General features: G+C 48.6%; 1 protein-coding gene across 1 annotated transcript; it reads left to right on the top strand.

Moving 5' to 3' along the window:
- The first annotated feature begins 14,174 nt into the window (after positions 1-14,174).
- LOC125512598 (asparagine synthetase [glutamine-hydrolyzing] 1) lies at positions 14,175-17,933 on the top strand. The gene is made up of 12 exons (XM_048677696.1): positions 14,175-14,355; positions 14,799-14,937; positions 15,060-15,158; positions 15,280-15,421; positions 15,507-15,697; positions 15,818-15,979; positions 16,079-16,159; positions 16,394-16,615; positions 16,725-16,859; positions 16,952-17,032; positions 17,131-17,325; positions 17,425-17,933. The coding sequence occupies exons 1-12, from the start codon at positions 14,276-14,278 to the stop codon at positions 17,680-17,682; spliced, it is 1,785 nt and encodes a 594-aa protein (XP_048533653.1). The 5' UTR covers positions 14,175-14,275; the 3' UTR covers positions 17,683-17,933.
- Positions 17,934-20,041: the final 2,108 nt, after the last annotated feature.

The following is a 20,041-nucleotide window of genomic DNA, read 5'->3' as shown; positions in this document are numbered from 1 at the left end:
TGTTTAAGGTAAAAAAGCTTACAGATCTAAGATAAAAATATCAGTGATCCTAAATAAGGAAATAAACCAAAGTATGGAGTAATAATTATAAAGTAGTTAGCACAATTAGTCACCATATTGATAATAACATTTTTCCGAAACTAGTTTCCAATTTTAGCATTAGAACTCTAGTAATCACCGAAGAAATCAAAGATGCTAGGAGTGAAAGAAAAAACAAGTGGCGGATTCATCGAATCTTGGCAGCATCAAAAATCGCCCACGTTCAGAAATAGAAATGAACATCCCAGATTATGTTAATCATATCCAAGATGCTCCCAATAATGTTGTTGTCTACATCATCCATATGGTCGTCGCAGATCCAAGCATCCCTGACAACTTGTCCAAAACCTTCCAACTTTGTCCAGTACAACTCAAAGCAAAAGCGCCTCTTAGCGCAGCATACCGCTCTTGTGGATAGGTGTAGAGGTGTGCAGTCTGAGATTCCCGAGGACAGCGCTTGAAGTAAACTGTCTGTATATTCTAACACCCAATCAACTGAGACTAACACGTGATCGATCTTAGTCATGCTTAGAGCCTCCCGCTCATTTAACCATGTGACTCTCCTCCCGTGTATATAGAGCTCCTTTAACTCATGTTCATCCACAAAGCTCTGGAACTTATTTATGATGTTCCTTTTGAGGATATTGTTGTTCTTTTCAGAAGCTCTTAAGATCATGTTCAAATATCCCAGAAACATCCATTGGCCCAGGCAGACCATGACCCTTGCCCTTGGCTCTTCGAGGAATGCAATCTTTGCCTCATCACCGTGAGGCCCATACACCATCGTGATCCACCAGGAAATCCCCTCCTTTGTGTGCACTTTCCCGATGAAACTATGAGTATCGAGAATGATATTGTCCACCTCAACTTTAGTTGAATCCCAAGCCAACAGGACCCTCCCACATGTCTCATCGCCGACAAGTAAGTGAAGCCATCCCACGATGGCCCAAGACATTGCATTACCAGGAATTGGTCAATTACATCCACCTTTCTTTCTTGCAAACACACCATGTTCACCTTAGTTGAGCCTATGAATTCCGTCGCCCCCTTCATTTTAGCCAGGTTGTTTATCCCATGCACATTCCAACACAAAAGCTCTGAGTTGTAATCCATGAAGAACAATGGACACCCGACACTAGAAGAAGTCGCCCTCTAATGCACACAGTAGGGTGAGAAAACCCCTCTCTAGCTCACCATAGGAAGGCATGAACTTGCCCAAGATTACAGCGAAAATGTGCACATGTTGCTCCCTGAGTGGGGAACCGAGTAACTCCTTGAGATCCTTGACCAATCCCAAGTGTGCGCAGGAGCATGTTCTCCGCTGACGTGGCCTTGGAAGCATTCACCGCAGGCTGTTTGGAAGCCCTCCTGTTCCGTGTTGGCATGAAGGGTTCCACCCGAGGTCGAAGCTTGGAGGCTTGCACCTCATGGATGGATAGCGGCGCTAATTTATAGATGATGCTGCAGCAAAATACCTTAACCCGGTTGTAAGCTAGCGTCTCCTGGGGGTCATTCCATCTGTGACGTTAAGGGCGCTGGGGGCAGATCAGGCACATCTAGAGTTGAAGGCGACGCGCGTGCCTGATTGTACGTGCATGCCTCCATACACGGGTCATGTGTGCATGATTCCCATCAAGGGTCCCACCCGATGGTATCGATGCTTGCTCCTCCTTGACGCTTGCATTGGCATCTGTGCCCGTTCATGGGCAGCAATCGCATTATTCTCGACATTGTGGGATCCAGCCCCGTGGATTTGTCGAAGATGTTGTCCTTTTACTAGGGCCCCACCAATATCCTATCATCCAATGCCACCTCACTGCCCTTGGGATTACAAGTCTGGCCCACCGGCCTCGCGGACTAGATCCTACCTAGGACCACGTCAAATAGGAGCTGTGGGTGTTGCAACTTTGCCATCCGTGTATGATTCGAAGCTCGCTCCACACCATTGGGCAGGACCCCACCTGGGATCTCCATCGGCACAGGAGCAGGCCCGCCAAAGGTGTCTATGGACTCCACCACCAAAGCTCTCAAACCTGTTGTCCTCTCGTCCATTGGCTGACGGGTAACCGTGGGCTCCGTCACCCATTGGATTGCCGCTCCACTCCCCTCGCTCTGTGGGAGAGCTGTTGAGGGGGCCACCAGCTGCAACGACACCAACCGCTCCCCGCCCGTGTTTTGTTGCTGCACCAAAACCACGGGCGGTGCCAAAGAATTCTTTTAGTTTTTAATTGAGAGAGAATTAGAAATCTTGTTTCTTACACCTAGTTAAAAGTTTGTTCTGTTGAAGGTGAAGAGCTTATAGTTCTAAGATAAAAATGGCAGTGATCCTAAATAAGGAAATAAACCGAAATATGGAGTAATAAAATAAAGTAGTTAGCACAATTAGTCACCATATTGAGAATAACACTTTTTCAAAACTGGTTTCCAATTTTAGCATTAGAACTTTAGTAATCAGCGTAGAAATCAAAGATGCTAGGAGTGAAAGAAAAAACAAGTGGTGGATTCATCGAATCTTGGCAGCATCATAAAGTGCCCGTGTTCAGAAATAGAGATGAACATCCCGGAATATGTGAATCATATCCAAGGTGCTCCCAATAATGGTGTTGTTTGCATCATCCATATAGTTGTCGCAGATCCAAGCATCCCTGACAACTTGCCCGAAACCTTCCAGTACAACTTGAAGCAAAAGTGCCTCTTAGCGCAGCATAGCGCGCTTGTGGAGAGATGTATAGGTTCGTGGTCTAAGATTCCCAAGGACAGCGCTTGAGGCAAACTGCCTGTATATCCCAACTCCCAATTAACCAAGACTAGCACGTGATCGATCTTAGTCATGGTTAGAGCCTCCCTCTCATTTAACCATGTGAATCGCCTCCCGTGCATATAGAGCTCCTTTAACTCATGTTCATCCAGAAAGCTCTGGAACTTGTTTATGATGTTACTTTTGAGGTTATTGTTGTTCTTTTCAGAAGCTCTTAAGATCATGTTCAAATGACCCGGAAGCATACATTGTCCCTGGCAGACCACGCGCCTTGCCCTCGGCTCTTGGAGGAACACAATCTTTGCCTCACCACCTTGAGGCCCGTACACCACCATGATCCACCAGGAAATCCCCTCCTTTGTGTGCACTTTCCCAATGATACTATGAGTATCGAGAATGATGTTGTCCACCTCAACTTTAGTTGAATCCCAAGCCAAAAGGATCCTTCCACGTGTCTCGTCGCCGACAAGTAAGTGAAGCCATCCAACGATGGCCCAAGACATTACATTACTAGGAATTGGTCAATTACATCCACCTTTCTTTCTTGCAAACACACCATGTTCACCTTAGTTGAGCCTATGAATTCCCTCACCCCCTTCCTTTTAGCCAGGTTGTTTAACCCACGCACATTCCAACACAAAATCTCTGAGTTGTAATCCATGAAGAACAATGGATGCCCAACACTAGAAGAAGTTGCCCTCTCATGCACACACCAGGGTGACACAACCCGTCTCTAGCTCCCCACGAGAAGGAATGAACTTGCCCAAGATTGCAGCTAAAATGCCCACATGTTGCTCCCAGAGTGGGGAATCAAACAGCACCTTGAGACCCTTGATCAATCCCAAGCGCGCGTAGGAGCATGTTCTCCGCTGACGTGGCCTTAGAAGCATTCGCCGCCGGCCGTTTGCAAGCCCTCGTGTTCCGCGTTGGCGTGAAGAGTTCTGCCCAAGCTCAAAGCTTGGAGGCTTGCACCTTATGGATGAGTGGCGGCGTCAACTTAGAGATGATGCTGGAGCAAAATACCTTAGGTCGGTCGTAAGCTAGCGTCTCTTGGTGGTCATTCCATCTGTGAAGTTAAGGGCGTTGGGGGCAGACTAGGCGCGTCTAGATTTGAAGGCGTCATGTGTGCCTGATTGTACATGCATGCCTCTAAGCACGGGTCATGTGCATGATTCCCATCAAGTGTCCCACCCGATGGCATCGATGCTTGCTCCTCCTTGACACCTGCATTCGCTTCTGTGCCCGTGCATGGGCAGCAATCACATTATTATCGACAGCAACTGTGGGATCCGGCCCCGTGGATGTGCCGAACGCGTCGCCCTTTTCTTGGGGCCCCACCAATAGACTATCCTCCAATGCCACCTCACTTCCCTTGGGATTACAAGAGTGTCTCGCTGGCCCCGCAGACAGGATCCTACCTGGGACCACGTTAGACGGGAGTGAAGGCGGCTGCAACTTTGCCATCCCACCAGGATTTGAAGCTGGCCCCACCCCATTGGGCAGGACCCCACCTGGGATCTTCATCAACGCGGGAGCAGGCCCACCAAAGGTGTCTACGGGCTCCACCATCGAAGCGCTTGAACCTGTTGTCCTCTCGTCCATTGGCTGACGGGTAATCATGGGCTCCGTCTCCCTTTGGATTGCCGGTCCACTCCCCTCGCTCTATGGGAGAGCCATTGAGGGGGGCCACCAGCTGCAACGACACCAACCGCTCTACGCCCGTGTTTTGTTGCTGCACAAAACTACTGGCAGCATCGAAGAATTATTTTAGTTTTTAATTGAGAGAGAATTAGAACTCTTGTTTCTTACACCTAGTGAACAATTTGTTTCTGTTTAAGGTAAAAAGCTTACAGTTCTGAGATAAAAATGTCAGTGATCCTAAATAAGGAAATAAACCAAAATACAGAGTAATAATAATAAAGTAGTTAGCACAATTAATCACCATATTGATAATAACATTTTCCCGAAACTAGTTTCCAATTTAAGCATTAGAACTTCAGTAATCACCAAAGAAATCAAAGATGATAGGAGTGAAAGAAAAAACAAGTGGCGGATTCATCGAATCTTGGCAGCATCACAAAGCGCCCGCGTTCAGAAATAGAAATGAACATCCTAGAATATGTTAATCATATCCAAGATGCTCCCAATAATTTCGTTGTTTGCATAATCCATATGTTCGTCGTAGATCTAAGCATCCCTGACAGCTTTCCGGAAACCTTCCAACTTTGTCCAGTACAGCTCGAAGTAAAAGCGCCTCTTAGCGCGGCATAGCACGCTTGTGGAGAGTTGTAGATTTGTGTGGTCTGAGATTCTCGAGGACAGCGCTTGAAGCAAACTATCTGTATGTTCCAACTCCCAATCAACTGAGACTAACACGTGATCGATCTCAGCCATGGTTAGAGCCTCCCGCTCATTTAACCATGTGAATCGCCTCCCGTGCATATAGAACTCCATTAACTCATGTTCGTCCACAAAGCTCTGGAACTTGTTTATGATGTTCCTTTTAAAGTTATTGTTGTTCTTTTGAGAAGATCTTAAGATCATGTTCAAATGTCCGAGAAGCATCCATTAGCCCTGGCAGACCATGCGCCTTGCCCTCGGCTCTTCGAGGAACACAATCTTTGAGTCATCACCTTGAGGCCCGTACACCACCGTGATCCACCAGGAAATCCGCTCCTTTGTGTGCACTTTCCCGATGATACTGTGAGTATCGAGAATGATATTGTCCACCTCAACTTTAGTTGAATCCCAAGCCAAAAGGACCCTCCCACGTGTCTCGTCGCTGACAAGTAAGTGAAGCAATCCAACGATGGCCCAAGACATGACATTACTAGGAATTGGTCAATTACATCCACCTTTCTTTCTTGCAAACACACCATGTTCACCTTAGTTGAGCCTATGAATTCCCTCACCCCCTTCCTTATAGTCAGGTTGTTTAACCCACGCACATTCCAACACAAAAGCTCCGAGTTGTAATCAATGAAGAACAATGGACGCCCGACACTAGAAGAAGATGCCCTCTCATGCACACAGCAGGGTGACACAAACCCTCTCTAGCTCCCCACGGGAAGGCATGAACTTGCCCAAGATAGCAGCAAAAATGCGCACGTGCTGCTCCTAGAGTGGGGAATCGAACAGCTCCTTGAGACCCTTAACCAATCCCAAGCGCGCGCAGGAGCATGTTCTCCGCTGACGTGGCCTTGGAAGCATTCACCGCCGGCCATCTGGAAGCCCACGTGTTCCGCGTTGGCATGAAGGGTTCCGCCTGAGATCGACGCTTGGAGGCTTGCACCTTGTGGATGAGTGGCGGCGTCAGTTTAGAGATGATACTGGAGCAAAATACCTTAGGCCGATCATAAGCTAGCGTCTCTCGGGGGTCATTCCATCTATGACGTTAAGGGCGCTGGGGGCAGATCAGGCGCGTCTAGATTTGATGGCGTCGTGTGTGCCTGATTGTACGTGCATGCCTCTATGCACGGGTCATGTGCATGATTCCCATCAAGGGTCCCACCCGAAGGCATCGATGCTTGCTCCTCCTTGACGCCTGCATTGGCCTCTGTGCCCGTGCATGGGCATCAAACATATTATTCTCGACACCAACTGTGGGATCCGGCCTCGTGGCTGTGCCGAAGACGTTGTCCTTTTCCTGGGGCCCCACCAATAGCCTATCCTCCAATTTCACCTCACTGCCCTTGGGATTACAAGTCTGGCCCACCGGCCCCGCAAATAGGATCCTACCTGGGACCACGTCAGACGGGAACGGAGGCGGCTGCAAGTTTGCCATCCGCGCAGGATTCGAAGCTGGCTCCACCTCATTGGGCAGGACCCCACCTGTGATCTCCATCGACACGAGAGCAGGCTCACCAAAGGTGTCTACGGGCTCCACCATCAAAGCGCTCGAACCTGTTGTCCTCTTGTCCATTGACTGACGGGCAATCCTGGGATACGTCACCCTTTGGATTGCCGCTCCACTCCCCTCGCTTTGTAGGAGAGCCTTTGAGGGGGGCCACCAGCTACAACGACACCAACTGCTCCACGCCCGTGTTTTGTTGCTCGACAAAACTACGGCCAGCGCCGAAGAATTATTTTAGTTTTTAATTGAGAGAGAATTAGAACTCTTGTTTCTTACACCTACTAAATTGTTTGTTTCTGTTTAAGGTAAAAAGCTTACAGTTCTAAGATAAAAATGCCAGTGCTCCTAAATAAGGAAATAAAAGAAAATACGGAGTAATGATAATAAAGCACTTTGCACAATTAGTCACCATATTGATAATAACATTTTCCCAAAACTGGTTTCCAATTTTAGCATTAGAACTTCAGTAATCATCATAGAAATCAAAGATGCTAGGAGTGAAAGAAAAAAACAAGTGGCGGATTCATCAAATCTTGGCAGCATCAGAAAGCGCCCATGTTCAGAAATAGAAATGAACACCCCGGAATATGTTAATCATATCCAAGATGCTCCCAATAATGGCGTTGTTGGCATCATCCATATGGTCGTCGCAGATCCAAGCATCCCTGGTAGCTTGCCTGGAATCTTCCAAATTTGTCCAGTTCAGCTCGAAGCAAAAGCGCCTCTTAGCGCAGCATAGCACGCTTGTGGAGAGGTGTAGAGGTGCGTGGTCTGGGATTCTCGAGGACTGCGCTTGAAGCAAACTGTCTATATGTTCCAACTTCCAATCAACCGAGACTAGCACGTGATCGATCTCAGTCATGGTTAGAGCCTCCCGCTCATTTAACCATGTGAATCGACTCCTGTGCATATAGAGATCCTTTAACTCATGTTCATCCACAAAGCTCCGGAACTTGTTTATGATGTTCCTTTTGAGGTTATTTTTGTTCTTTTGAGAAGCTCTTAAGATCATGTTCAAATGTCCCAGAAGCATCCATTGGCTGACGTAGACCATGCGCCTTGCCCTCGGCTCTTCGAGGAACACAATCTTTGCTTCATCACCTTGAGGCCCGTACACCACCGTGATCCACCAGGCAATCCGCTCCTTTGTGTGCACTTTCCCGGTGATACTGTGAGTATCGAGAATGATGTTGTCCACCTCAACTTTAGTTGAATTCCAAGCCAAAAGGACCCTCCCATGTGCCTCGTTGCCGACATGTAAGTGAAGCCATCCAATGATGGCCCAAGACATTGCATTACTAGGAATTGGTCAATTACATCCACCTTTCTTTCTTGCAAACACACCATGTTCACCTTAGTTGAGCCTATGAATTCCCTCACCCCCTTCCTTTTAGCCAGGTTGTTTAACCCACGCACATTCCAACACAAAAGCTCCGAGTTGTAATCCATGAAGAATAATGGGCGCCCGACACTAGAAGAAGCCGCCCTCTCTTGCACACAGTAGGGTGACACAGCCCCTCTCTAGGTCCCAACGGGCAGGCATGAACTTGCCCAAGATTGCAGCGAAAATGCGCACGTGCTGCTCCCCGAGTGGGGAATCAGATAGCTCCTTGAGATCCTTGACCAATTCCAAGCACGCGCAGGAGCATGTTCTCCGCTGACGTGTCCTTGGAAGCATTCACCGGCGGCCGTCTGGAAGCCTACGTGTTCCGCATTGGCGTGCAGGGTTCCACCTTAGCTCGAAGCTTGGAGGCTTGCACCTCGTGGATGAGTGGCGGCGTCAATTTAGAGATGATGCTGGAGCAAAATTGTAACGCCCTCGATGCGGCTATAGCTCCCACGTGTCGAGGCACGACTTAGAGACATAACCGCATTGAAAGCAATGTCGCAAGTTAGGCAATCATCACAACATCCCATGTAATATAAATAATAAAGGGGAGATACATAGTTGGCTTACACTCGCCACGTCAAACAAAGTACATAAATAGCATTACAACATACAAACACTCATGGCCCGACTACGGCGCCAAAATAAAAGATAACCCAACATGCGACACGGTCCCGATCACCCCAACTGGGCACCACTACTGATCATCAGGGAAACACACGTAGTATCGGCGTGAGTCCTCGTCGAACTCCCAGTTGAGCTCAAGCGCGTCATCTGGAGCGGAATCATCAGGCCCTGCATCTGGTTTGGAAGTAATCTGTGAGCCACAGGGACTCAGCAATCTCGCACCCTCGCGATATAGACTATTTAAGCTTATGGGTAAGGCAAGGTAAATATGTGGAGCTGCAGCAAGCGACTAGCATGTATGGTGGCTATCCTGTTCGCAAAAGAGAGCGAGAAGAGGAGGCAAGGCACGAACGAACAACTAAAGGGCATCCTACGGCAAGCATTACTCCAACACCGTGTCCACTTCCCGGACTCCGCCGAGAAGAGGCCATCACGGTAACTCACACTGTTGGTTCATTTTAATTAAGTTAAGGTTCAAGTTCTCTACAACCGGACATTAACAAATTCCCATCTGCCCATAACCGCGGGCACGACTTTCGAAAGTTCAAATCCCTGCAGGGGAGTCCCAACTTAGCCCATGACAAGCTCTCATGGTCAACGAAGGAATAGACCTTCTCCCGAGACGTTCCGATCAGACTCGGCACCTCGGTTCTTCAAGACACTTCGACAGGTTAAAACCAATCCAGCAACACCGCCCGAATGTGCCGACAAATCCCGATAGGAGCTACACATATCTCGTTCTCAGGGCACACTCAGATTGTCTAAACTTCCGGTAGGCCAGCCCAGAGTTGCCCCTGGTAGCCACCGGCGGCTGACGAGTTGGACCAACACTCAGAGGAGCACTGGCCCGAGGGGGTTTAAATAAGATGACCCTCGGGCTTCGGAAACCCAAGGGAAAAAGAGGCTAGGTGGCAAATGGTAAAACCAAGGTTGGGCATTGCTAGAAGAGCTTTAATCAAGACAAACTATCAAGGGGTTCCCATTATAACCCAACCGCGTAAGGAACGTAAAATCCGGGAACATAACACTGATATGACGGAAACTAGGGTGGCAAGAGTGGAACAAAACACTAGGCGAGAGGCCAAGCCTTCCACCCTTTACCAAGTATATAGATGCATTAAGATAACAAGGCAATATAATGATATCCCAACAAGTAAAATAATGTTCCAACAAGGAACGGCCTCCAATCTTCACCTGCAACTAGCAACGCTATAAGAGGGGCTGAGCAAAGCGGTAACATAGCCAACCAACGGTTTGCTAGGACATGGTGGGTTAGAGGTTTGACATGGCAATTTGGGAGGCATGAAAGCAAGTGGTAGGCATCGTAGCATAGGCATAGCAAAAGAGCGAGCATCTAGTATAGCAAAGATAGTAGTGATTTCGAGGGTATGGTCATCTTGCCTGCAAAGTTGTCAGAGTTGACTGGATCCTCGAAAGCAAACTCAACGGGCTCCTCGTTAGCGAACTCGTCTCCCGGCTCTACCCAAATAAGACAAACAAGCAACAATGACACAATCAACCACGTGCAAACTCAAACAACATGATGCAAAGATGATATGCTATGCGGGATGCAATATGTGATGCATATGCAAGATTTGACAAGGAATGCATGAATATGGCCTCACCTTGGAAATCCAAGTGTGCCACTGGAAAGATGGGATGAAATCGTTAGAAAACGATATAAAGAACGCCGGAATCGGAGTTACGGTTTGGAAATGGCAAGCGATTCAAATATGACCACGTTCTGCGATTTACAGCAAGTAGCCATCTAAATGCAACAAGATGAACATGCTAGAGCATCCAAACATGGCAACAAAATATATGGCAGGGATCCATTCATGATGCTTAACAAAAGACTAGCACTGAGCTACGGCCAATTCATCAATTAACAGGCTCAAACAAGCATGGCAAAAATGCATTTGGTAAACAGATTTCAGACTTAGTGAAATTCACACTTGTCTGGAATTTCAGATCAGATAGCATACTTTGGAGCATGAAAACAATATGCTACAGGACCTGAACATGGCAAAGTAAAGAATGGCATGGAGCTACTCAAAGAGCTTAACAAAAGTCCCTTAGTGACCTTGAGCCAAAAGGGATCAGAAAATACATTTGCAAGCATGTGAACATGGCAAAAACATAATCAGTTCTCAGACTTAGTGAAAACTGGAGCATGCTGAAACAGATATCAAGTAGGCATGTTTACGAGCTCGATGCACTCACTACAGAGCAAGTCATGACAATCTAAGCATTCACCCATCAAGAATACACAAAGTAAAAGCTAGACATGGCAAGAACAATAACATGGTATGCACGGATCAACTACAACATCCTCGGCAAAATTGCTAACAAGTAGACAATCTGCCCAGATTCACGAAATGACAAAAGTAGAGCTCGTTTGACTCAAGCTAGGGTGCTCCATAATTGCAAACAAATACATGGATGGATATAGCACTACAATATTAACAAAACATCCTTACTGATCATCCTCAAAAGAGGCACGGATCACTAGGAAACAACATGAACATATGGCCATATGAGATAAACAGGTCAAGGACTTAGTGGAAACGCTAAGTCCCTGAAATCAGCATTAACGAATGCCTCACTTTGCAAGCTTGTGCTAGTCACCACACACATCACAAAAATACATGGGTTGCACCTCTGGATAGATGGAAAAACATATAACAAAACTCATGAAGAGCTCAGGGGCATATCATGCACACAATAATCATGGCAAAAATGACAAATATCTAATTGGAGCAGCAGATCTGACAATTATCTCAAATAGCATTCTTCCAACAGCATTTCGGGCATTAAGATGAACTCAAATGAAAATGATGCAATAATATGAAATTATGTGCTCTCTGAGATGAACATTTTGATATGATATATGCCCAAAACAGAGCTACGGATGCAAAGTTACGATGCAATGAACAGGAGCAAATTATTAGGGTTTCGGGGCGAAAAGTCAACCGAGCAATTTCTAGATCTGGATCCGGTTCAGCGCGATCTATGAGGTTCGCCGGGAACCCTATTCGCCGGAGTTGACGAAGTTCGCCGGAGCTGCGAGGACGCCGGGACGGAGTGGCCGGAGCGGGGCGGCGTTGGCGGCGGGGACTTGCGGCGGCGCGGCGATCGCCGGAGGGAAGTGCGGCGGCTCAGCGAGGTAAGCGGCGGCGCGGACTTGAGGCGGCGGTGGTCGGCGTTGCGGTCCGCGGCGGCGCCGGCCAGCGAGGGGAGCGGCGCGGGCAAGGAGGCGCGCCTCTGGCCCGGATCGGCGGCGGGAGGGCCGGCCTCGGGCCCGCGGGCCGTGTCGGTGCCGGACAGCGAAGTGGTCTCCGTGGGGGACACGTGGCGGCGGCTGATTGGCGGCGGCGGATCGGGCGGACAATGTCCGTCGGTGGCAGTTTTGTCCGGCGGCGGCGGATGAAATGGATCTAGGGTTTCGGGGAAGGAGAAAGGGAATTTCGGAGGGGGTTCTTTATATAGGCATAGGAGGAGTTAGGAGAGTCCAAATGAGGTGAGGTTTTCGGCCACGCGATCGTGATCGAACGCTGTAGATGATGGAGAGGGTTTTGGTGGGTTTGGGGCCAACTTGGAGGGGTGTTGGGCTGCAACACACACGAGGCCTTTTCGGTCCCTCGGTTAACCGTTGGAGTATCAAACGAAGTCCAAATGGTACGAAACTTGACAAGCGGTATACCGGTAGTAAACCAAGGCCGCTTGGCAAATCTCGGTCCAATCCGGAAATGTTTAATCCCCACACACGAAAGAAAGGTAGAAATGACCACCGGAGGAGAACGAAGCGCCGGAATGCAAAACGGACAACGGGGAAAATGCTCGAATGCATGAGATGAACACGTATGCAAATGCAATGCACATGATGACATGATATGAGATGCATGACAACGACAACAACACACGGAGACAAAAACCCGAACCCGAGAAAATAAAATAACTTAAGGCCGGAAACGGCAAGAGTTGGAGTACATATTGGGTAAAACACATCCGGGGTGTTACAAAAATACCTTAGGCCGATCGTAAGCTAGCATCTCCTTGGGGGTTCATGCCATCTGTGACGTTAAGGGCGCTGGGGGCAGATCAGGCGGGCCTAGATTTGAAGGCGACATGCGTGTCTGGTTGTACGTGCATGCCTCCATGCACGGGTCATGTGCATGATTCCCATCAAGGGTCCCACCCGATGGCATCGATGCTTGCTCCTCCTTGACGCCTGCATGGGCAGCAATCGCATTATTCTCGACACCAACTGTGGGATCCGGCCCCATGGTTGTGCCGAAGACGTTGTCCTTTTCCTGGGGCCCTACCAATAGTCTATCCTCCAATGCCACCTCACTGCCCTTGGGATTAAAAGTGTGGCCCGCCGGCCCCGCAAACAGGATCCTACCTGGGACCATGTCAGACGGGAGCGCAGGCGGCGGCAACTTTGCCATCCGCGTAGGATTTGAAGCTGGCTCCACCCCATTGGGCAGGACCCCACCTGGGATCTTCATCAACGCGGGAGCAGGCCCACCAAAGGTGTCTACGGGCTCCACCATCGAAGCGCTTGAACCTGTTGTCCTCTCGTCCATTGGCTGACGGGTAATCGTGGGCTCCGTCTCCCTTTGGATTGCCGGTCCACTCCCCTCGCTCTATGGGAGAGCAGTTGAGGGGGCCACCAGCTGCAACGACACCAACCGCTCCGCGCCCGTGTTTGGTTGCTGCACCAAAACCGCGGGCAGCGCCGAAGAATTTTTTTTGTTTTTAACTGAGGAAGAATTAGAACTCTTGTTTCTTACACCTAGCGAACAATTTGTTTCTGTTTAAGGTAGAAAGCTTACAGTTCTAAGATAAAAATGTGTGATCCTAAATAAGGAAATAAACCAAACTACGGAGCAATAATAAAGTACAATAGTTAGCACAATTAGTCACCACATTGATAGTAGTAACATTTTTCCGAAATTGATTTCCAAATATAGCATTAGAACTTCAGTAATCACCATAGAAATCAAAGATGCTAGGAGTGAAAGGGAAAAAAACAAAGGGCAGATTCATCGAATCTTGGCTGCATCAGAAAGCGTCCGCGTTCAGAAATAGAAATGAACATCCCTGAATATGTTAACCATATCCAAGATGCTCCCAAATCCCAATAATGGTGTTGTTTGCATCATCCATCACACTAGGAAAAAAAAGAGTAAACAGGAGGGAGGAGGCATCGCAGCAAAGCACAGCCGGCCGTTGATGAATCCGGCCTCCCGGGCCCACCCCCAGCCCTCTCCGCCGCCGCTGATCGTAGATCCGACGGCACCGCCCGGCGCTGACGCGGGCGGCGGGCCCCACGCTGACTGGACGACGCTGCATCCGGAGGGGATAAACTCCCGCCGCGCACGGAACCCTCCCAACCGACACCCGCCACGTGTCCCCGCAGCGAGGGTGGGAGAGCTCCCCGGTCGCAGACGCGAGGCCCCGGAGCCGCGCGGGCCGGCTATAAATACGGCGCGCGCATCCGCTAATTCCCGCATCACCTCTCAACACGAGCATCATTCACTCTCTCCTTCGTCTTCAGCCTCATCCACCCCCGAAACCCGCGTCGTCCGTCGCCGCGTCCACCACCATGTGTGGGATTTTGGCCGTCCTCGGCTGCGCCGACTGGTCGCAGGCCAAGAGGGCTCGCGTCCTCTCCTGCTCCCGCAGGCAAGCACCTGCCCCTACACCATCCATATCCATGCATCATATCTCCCCCTTCAAATCCCTAGCGCCCGGTTCTAATGCCCGCCCGGCATGATCTTGAGGTTCTTGTGTGGATCATGAAACAAAATGTCGTTGATATATGTGTACATACATATACCTTGCCGATTGTTCTTCAACTCGCCGGAAAGAACCTAAACAGGATCGTCCCAGAGTTTTTTGTTTTTTGTTTTCCGTTCTTGTTTCTGTTTTGTCCTCGTGAGGCCTTTCTCGTCGTTTTGTTGCATATGATATGAGCCCGGAAAGAATCGAACAGTAAGGGCAGATCTGGAAAAACAACACCGGAATCTTCCTCTTCGTTAAGCCCAAGCCCCCAGCTGCGCTTACTGTTATTTGATTGCTCTGTTCGTGGCACGGCTTGTGGATTTTGACTCGGTATGATTTTGCAGGCTGAAGCACCGGGGGCCGGACTGGTCCGGGCTGTTCCAGTGCGAGGGCAACTTCCTGGCGCAGCAGCGGCTCTCCGTCGTCTCCCCGCTCTCCGGCGACCAGCCCCTCTACAACGAGGACCGGACCGTCGTCGTCGTGGTATGCATATATGTGTGCTATTGCTTTGTACGCGTGGTGTGTTTGCCACGTCCTGCAAGCAGACTGCTTGTTCTCCATCGCCTATCGTTCTCTAACTGTTGGTTGCTGTTGTTGATGAAAAGGCCAATGGAGAGATCTACAACCACAAGAAGATCCGGAAGCAGTTCGCCGCCAAGCACACCTTCACGACCGGCAGCGACTGCGAGGTCATCATCCCTCTGGTAAGCGACATCGTTTCGGTTTCCAGCAGCCTAATTTAGCCTCGCAATTGCAATGAAATGAGCTCAGAGACAAAACTGAATACTGATGCCAACCATCCCTGCTGCTTCTTTCTGTCTCAAGTATGAGGAGTACGGCGAGAACTTCGTCAACATGCTGGACGGCGTCTTCTCCTTCGTACTGTACGACACCCGCAACAAAACGTACATGGCCGCCCGCGACGCCGTCGGCGTCAACCCCCTCTACTTCGGCCGGGGCAGCGACGGTACGCACGTCAACCCCGCCAGCCTCTGTCACCACAGATTCATCATGTCCGGACTGCGACTTATTTGTCCGGTGTGCTCTCGCAGGCTCCGTCTGGATTGCGTCTGAGATGAAGGCGCTCCACGAGGACTGCCCAAAGTTCGAGCTCTTCCCTCCGGGGAGCCTCTACTCGAGCGCCGCCGGCGGGTTCCGGCGGTGGTACAACCCGCAGTGGTTCGACGAGCACGTCCCGGCGACGGCATACCAGCCCCTCGTCCTCAGGGAGGCATTCGAGAAGGTGCATAGCATACCACCACGCTGACCGTAGCACCACGTGATACTTGCTTCTGCGTACGGTAGGTAGTGTGACGGTGACTGACAGTGGCGTCGCCCATGTGTGCTGTTTTGTTTTGTATAGGCCGTCATCAAGAGGCTCATGACTGACGTGCCCTTCGGCGTTCTCCTCTCCGGCGGCCTCGACTCCTCCCTCGTCGCCTCGGTCACCAAGCGCCATCTCATCGAGACCGAAGCCGCCAAGAAGTTTGGAACTGAGCTCCACTCCTTTGTCGTCGGCCTAGAGGTTTATTTTTCTTCACATGTTTTTGTCTTCTCCTACTGTTTCTTCTTCTTCAAGAACCACGGGAATCTCATGTTTCTAATATGTTGCTGCGCATTGTAGGGCTCGCCTGATCTCAAGGCCGCGAGAGAGGTGGCTGACTATCTTGGAACCATCCATCACGAGTTCCACTTCACCGTCCAGGTAAAGAAAAGCAAATAAAAGCTCAAGCCTCAGGACATCATGATGCCTGATGCTTGGCATAACAAGTTTGAGACTAAAACCCAACAGAACACTCACACTGACAACCCCACAAATTTGATTAAAACAGTAAGCCTTAAGACATCTTGGCATGTAGTAAATGAAAAAGACTGCTCACTAGAGACAGCGGGGGATCAGAGATTCAGAGGTACTGATGAGTCATTTTGTCCTGTTTAGGATGGCATCGACGCCATCGAGGAGGTGATCTACCACAACGAGACGTACGACGTGACGACCATACGCGCGAGCACGCCGATGTTCCTGATGGCGCGCAAGATCAAGGCGCTCGGGGTTAAGATGGTGCTGTCTGGGGAAGGCTCCGACGAGCTCCTTGGCGGCTACCTCTACTTCCACTTCGCACCCAACAAGGAGGAGTTCCACAAGGAGACATGCCGCAAGGTGCTAACTGAAACTGAATTACATAGCTAATTAATAATACTGCGCAAACAACCAAGATACACTCGTCAGATTCTCTCGGGTTTGACGCGAAACTGATGTGAACCCGCAGGTGAAGGCGCTCCATCAGTATGACTGCCTGCGCGCCAACAAGGCGACGTCCGCTTGGGGGCTGGAAGTCCGCGTGCCGTTCCTCGACAAGGAGTTCATCGACGTCGCCATGAGCATGGACCCCGAGTGGAAGCTGGTACAGTCTCACTCATCTCTGCCATAAAGTTCAGGTCTGTTATATTTTTGCCCTGAATTTTCTGACGTTTACTTGTTGCTGCTGCGACGCAGTACGACGCCGATCTGGGCCGCATCGAGAAGTGGGTGCTGAGGAAGGCGTTCGATGACGAGAAGGAGCCTTACCTGCCAAGGGTACAGACATCACCTTGTTTGAGTTTTTCAGAAGATCAGATATGTAGCGTAGTATGCACAGGGGGCCGCGTTCTGAACTAATGCTTTTTCTGCAACAGCATATCTTGTACAGGCAGAAAGAGCAATTCAGCGACGGCGTCGGCTACAACTGGATCGACGGCCTCAAGGCTTTTACTGAGCAGCAGGTGACTGACGAGATGATGAAGGGCGCCGCAGAGGAGTACCCCTACAACACGCCCGTCAACAAGGAAGCATACTACTACCGGATGATCTTCGAGAGGCTCTACCCTCAGGTGACCGATTGATTCAGACAGATGCCAAGCAGTTTAACTGACGCTCCTTTGGAAGGATCTATTTACTGACGTGCAAGGCATAAATGTGAACTGATGCAGGAGTCGGCGAGGGAGACGGTGCCGTGGGGTCCGAGCATCGCGTGCAGCACGCCGGCGGCCATCGAGTGGGTGGCGCAGTGGAAGGCCTCCAACGACCCCTCCGGCCGGCTCATCGCCTCCCACAACGATGCCGCCCCCGCTCACGCCCACGCCAACGGCAACGGCAACGGGGCGGTGGCCAACGGGAAGGCCAACGGGAACGGCACGGCCAACGGGAACGCCAACGCCAACGCCAACGGGACTCTGGTCCCGTGCTAGCCGTCGCTAGCTGGTTCGTAGGAGCGTGCTGTGCGTGCGCGCGTGTCCTGGGACTGATGGATGGCCCATATGCCATTGGCGCCGCGGCCGGTGCTGTTGTTGTGTACTCCTGCCTGTTGTACGTTTCTTCAGTGTTGTTGTGTGTGCGTGTGCGTGGGATGGAGCTCGCGGTCCGAGCATGTGGCGGGGGCGATGGGTCGCCTGTACAACAAGATCGTGAATCAAGTGAACTAGTATGGTGTACTATTGAATCGATCCGCCTTATGTTTCCTCAAATGTCCCCCGTTCTTTTCTTGTTGTAGCGCATGATGTGATGCCGCCTTCCCTGCCCCACTCTTCGCTCCTGAAACCATCTTCGTTTTTTCTTTGTTTTTTGCCATAACCGAAACCACTTTCGTTTCGCATTCGCCAAAATAATGCCTCCTTTGGATTGAAGGAATTCTATAGGAATTATATAAGATAGGATTTCTATAGAAAAAAATATTTTAGAGCTCTTTGGTTTGAAGGAATAGAATCCTATTTCTATGAAGGAATTTTTTTTATCCTTCACATTTTACAGAAAAATAAATATTAGCCTTGATTGAATGAAAAAAATATTATGATGCGAACCATTTTTTCATTTCTATTCATACGATTTGAGATATATGTCATCTCATTTTCCATGTATTTTCTGTTTTTATAATTTTCTACCCTATGAACGAAAGGAGGCCTAAATGCACCAGACACTCTTCAGAAATTCAGAACTGGATTTGGGTGTGCAAGTGCCTTATGTGCGGGTATTATTTAGAATCATGCCTCATGTGCATACAAGGAGTGCTCCTATCCAGCGCCTTCCGTGCAAATAACTGACTACAACGCCTGTGTCACTATAACATGGACCACGGCACAGCACTCCTGCTCGGGTCGCTAGCGGTAGTGACCTAACTCAGAGTTTTTTCGCTCCCCTGGCTCAAATTTCGGTCGTGTTAGCCTTAAAGAACTAGCAGCTGCTAGCTAAACAACCAAAACAGCTGCTAGAAAAAAACAGCTGCTACAACGCCTGGTTTTTTGAAAAAAACGTCATAATTTAAAAAATATACATTTTTTTAATAATTTCATGAATTCAAAAAAACATGAACTTGAAAAGGTATGAAAATAGGAAAATAAACACAAAAATTGAGAAAAGATCACCAAATTTGAAAAATAGTTCCAAATGTCAAAAACATTCCCGAATTAGGAAAAGAAAAAGATAAATAAAAATGAAAAGACCAATTTTTTTATTCAAATACCAAAAGGAAAAAAGAAACAAAAACACATGTAAAAATAATAGTGAAAGAAAAAAATGGTCCGGGAACATCTAGCTTCCACAAGCTTTAAAACTGGGACCAAACCTACGCTCGAATAACGCTAAATGGGTTGGCCCACATAAATCAACCAAGACGGAGCATGTGCACTACGTAACCAATAGCCTATAAGTGGTGCTATAGCTGCCAAATAGGAACTAGTAGCATCCAGTAGCAAAAGAACGGGAGCCATTCCCAGCATGGATTCTCTGTTTTGTTTTCTAATCTGGTTTTCGGCCTAGGTTTTATTCCTTCCTGTTTCTTTTAGGACTTTTTTGTGTGGTGACTGAAACTAGCTTCATTTCAGATTTGCCAAACTAAATACATCGAAAACTCGTCAGAATTCAGAGTAGCACTTTTTTAGAATGAATTTGGAATCGAATTTGGGCATGCAAGTGCCCCATGTGTGTGTGTGTTTTTTAAATCGTGTCTCATGTGCACACAAGAAGTACTCCTATTCGGCATCTTGTGCGCCAATTCTAACTACAACGCCAGCGTAACTATAAGGTGGGCCATGACCCTGCCCTCCCACCCAGGTCGGTAGCGCTAGTTGCCTTCCTCTTATTTTTTTCGGTCCCTTCCCTCAGTTTTTATGGTTGTGTTAGCCTTGAAGAACCAAAACAACTCCTAGAAAAAAAACTGTTATGATTTTTCAAAAAATCATGAACTGAAAAAAAATAACAAAATAAAAAACAAAAAAATCACAAATTTGAAAAAATCTTCGTGGACTTGGAAAATTTCAAGTATTTAAAAAATGCTCAAGAATTTGGGAAAAAATAATGAACTTGATTTTTTCCATGAATTCAACTATAAATTCCAAAAATGTGAAAAAAAATATTCAATCCGAAGTCCAAGAATAATATTTTATTCTTAAATTAAGGAATAAACATAGAGAAATAATTAAAAAATACAATCCTTGTCATATTAGCAAAGATTTTGGTTCAAAATCCTTTAATTTCATTAGCCAGCCCCGCCTTTTTCTATGCTACGATTTCTGAGGCCTTATTTAGCTTGGGTACCCCTTTAAATTGAATTTA

This window comes from Triticum urartu, chromosome 1, assembly GCF_003073215.2.
Source record: "Triticum urartu cultivar G1812 chromosome 1, Tu2.1, whole genome shotgun sequence".
Classification (NCBI taxonomy): Eukaryota; Viridiplantae; Streptophyta; class Magnoliopsida; order Poales; family Poaceae; genus Triticum; species Triticum urartu.
Note: the sequence above shows the minus strand (reverse complement) of the source record. Positions and strands in the feature narration are given on the sequence as shown.

Excerpts from the sequence above, each read along its gene's own strand:
- LOC125512598 (XM_048677696.1), top strand. The coding sequence starts at position 14,276 with ATGTGTGGGATTTTGGCCGTCCTCGGCTGCGCCGACTGGTCGCAGGCC. Across the intron at positions 15,698-15,817 it reads TCAGGGAGGCATTCGAGAAG|GCCGTCATCAAGAGGCTCAT; the intron begins GTGCATAGCATA and ends TGTTTTGTATAG. Across the intron at positions 16,860-16,951 it reads TGGACCCCGAGTGGAAGCTG|TACGACGCCGATCTGGGCCG; the intron begins GTACAGTCTCAC and ends GCTGCGACGCAG.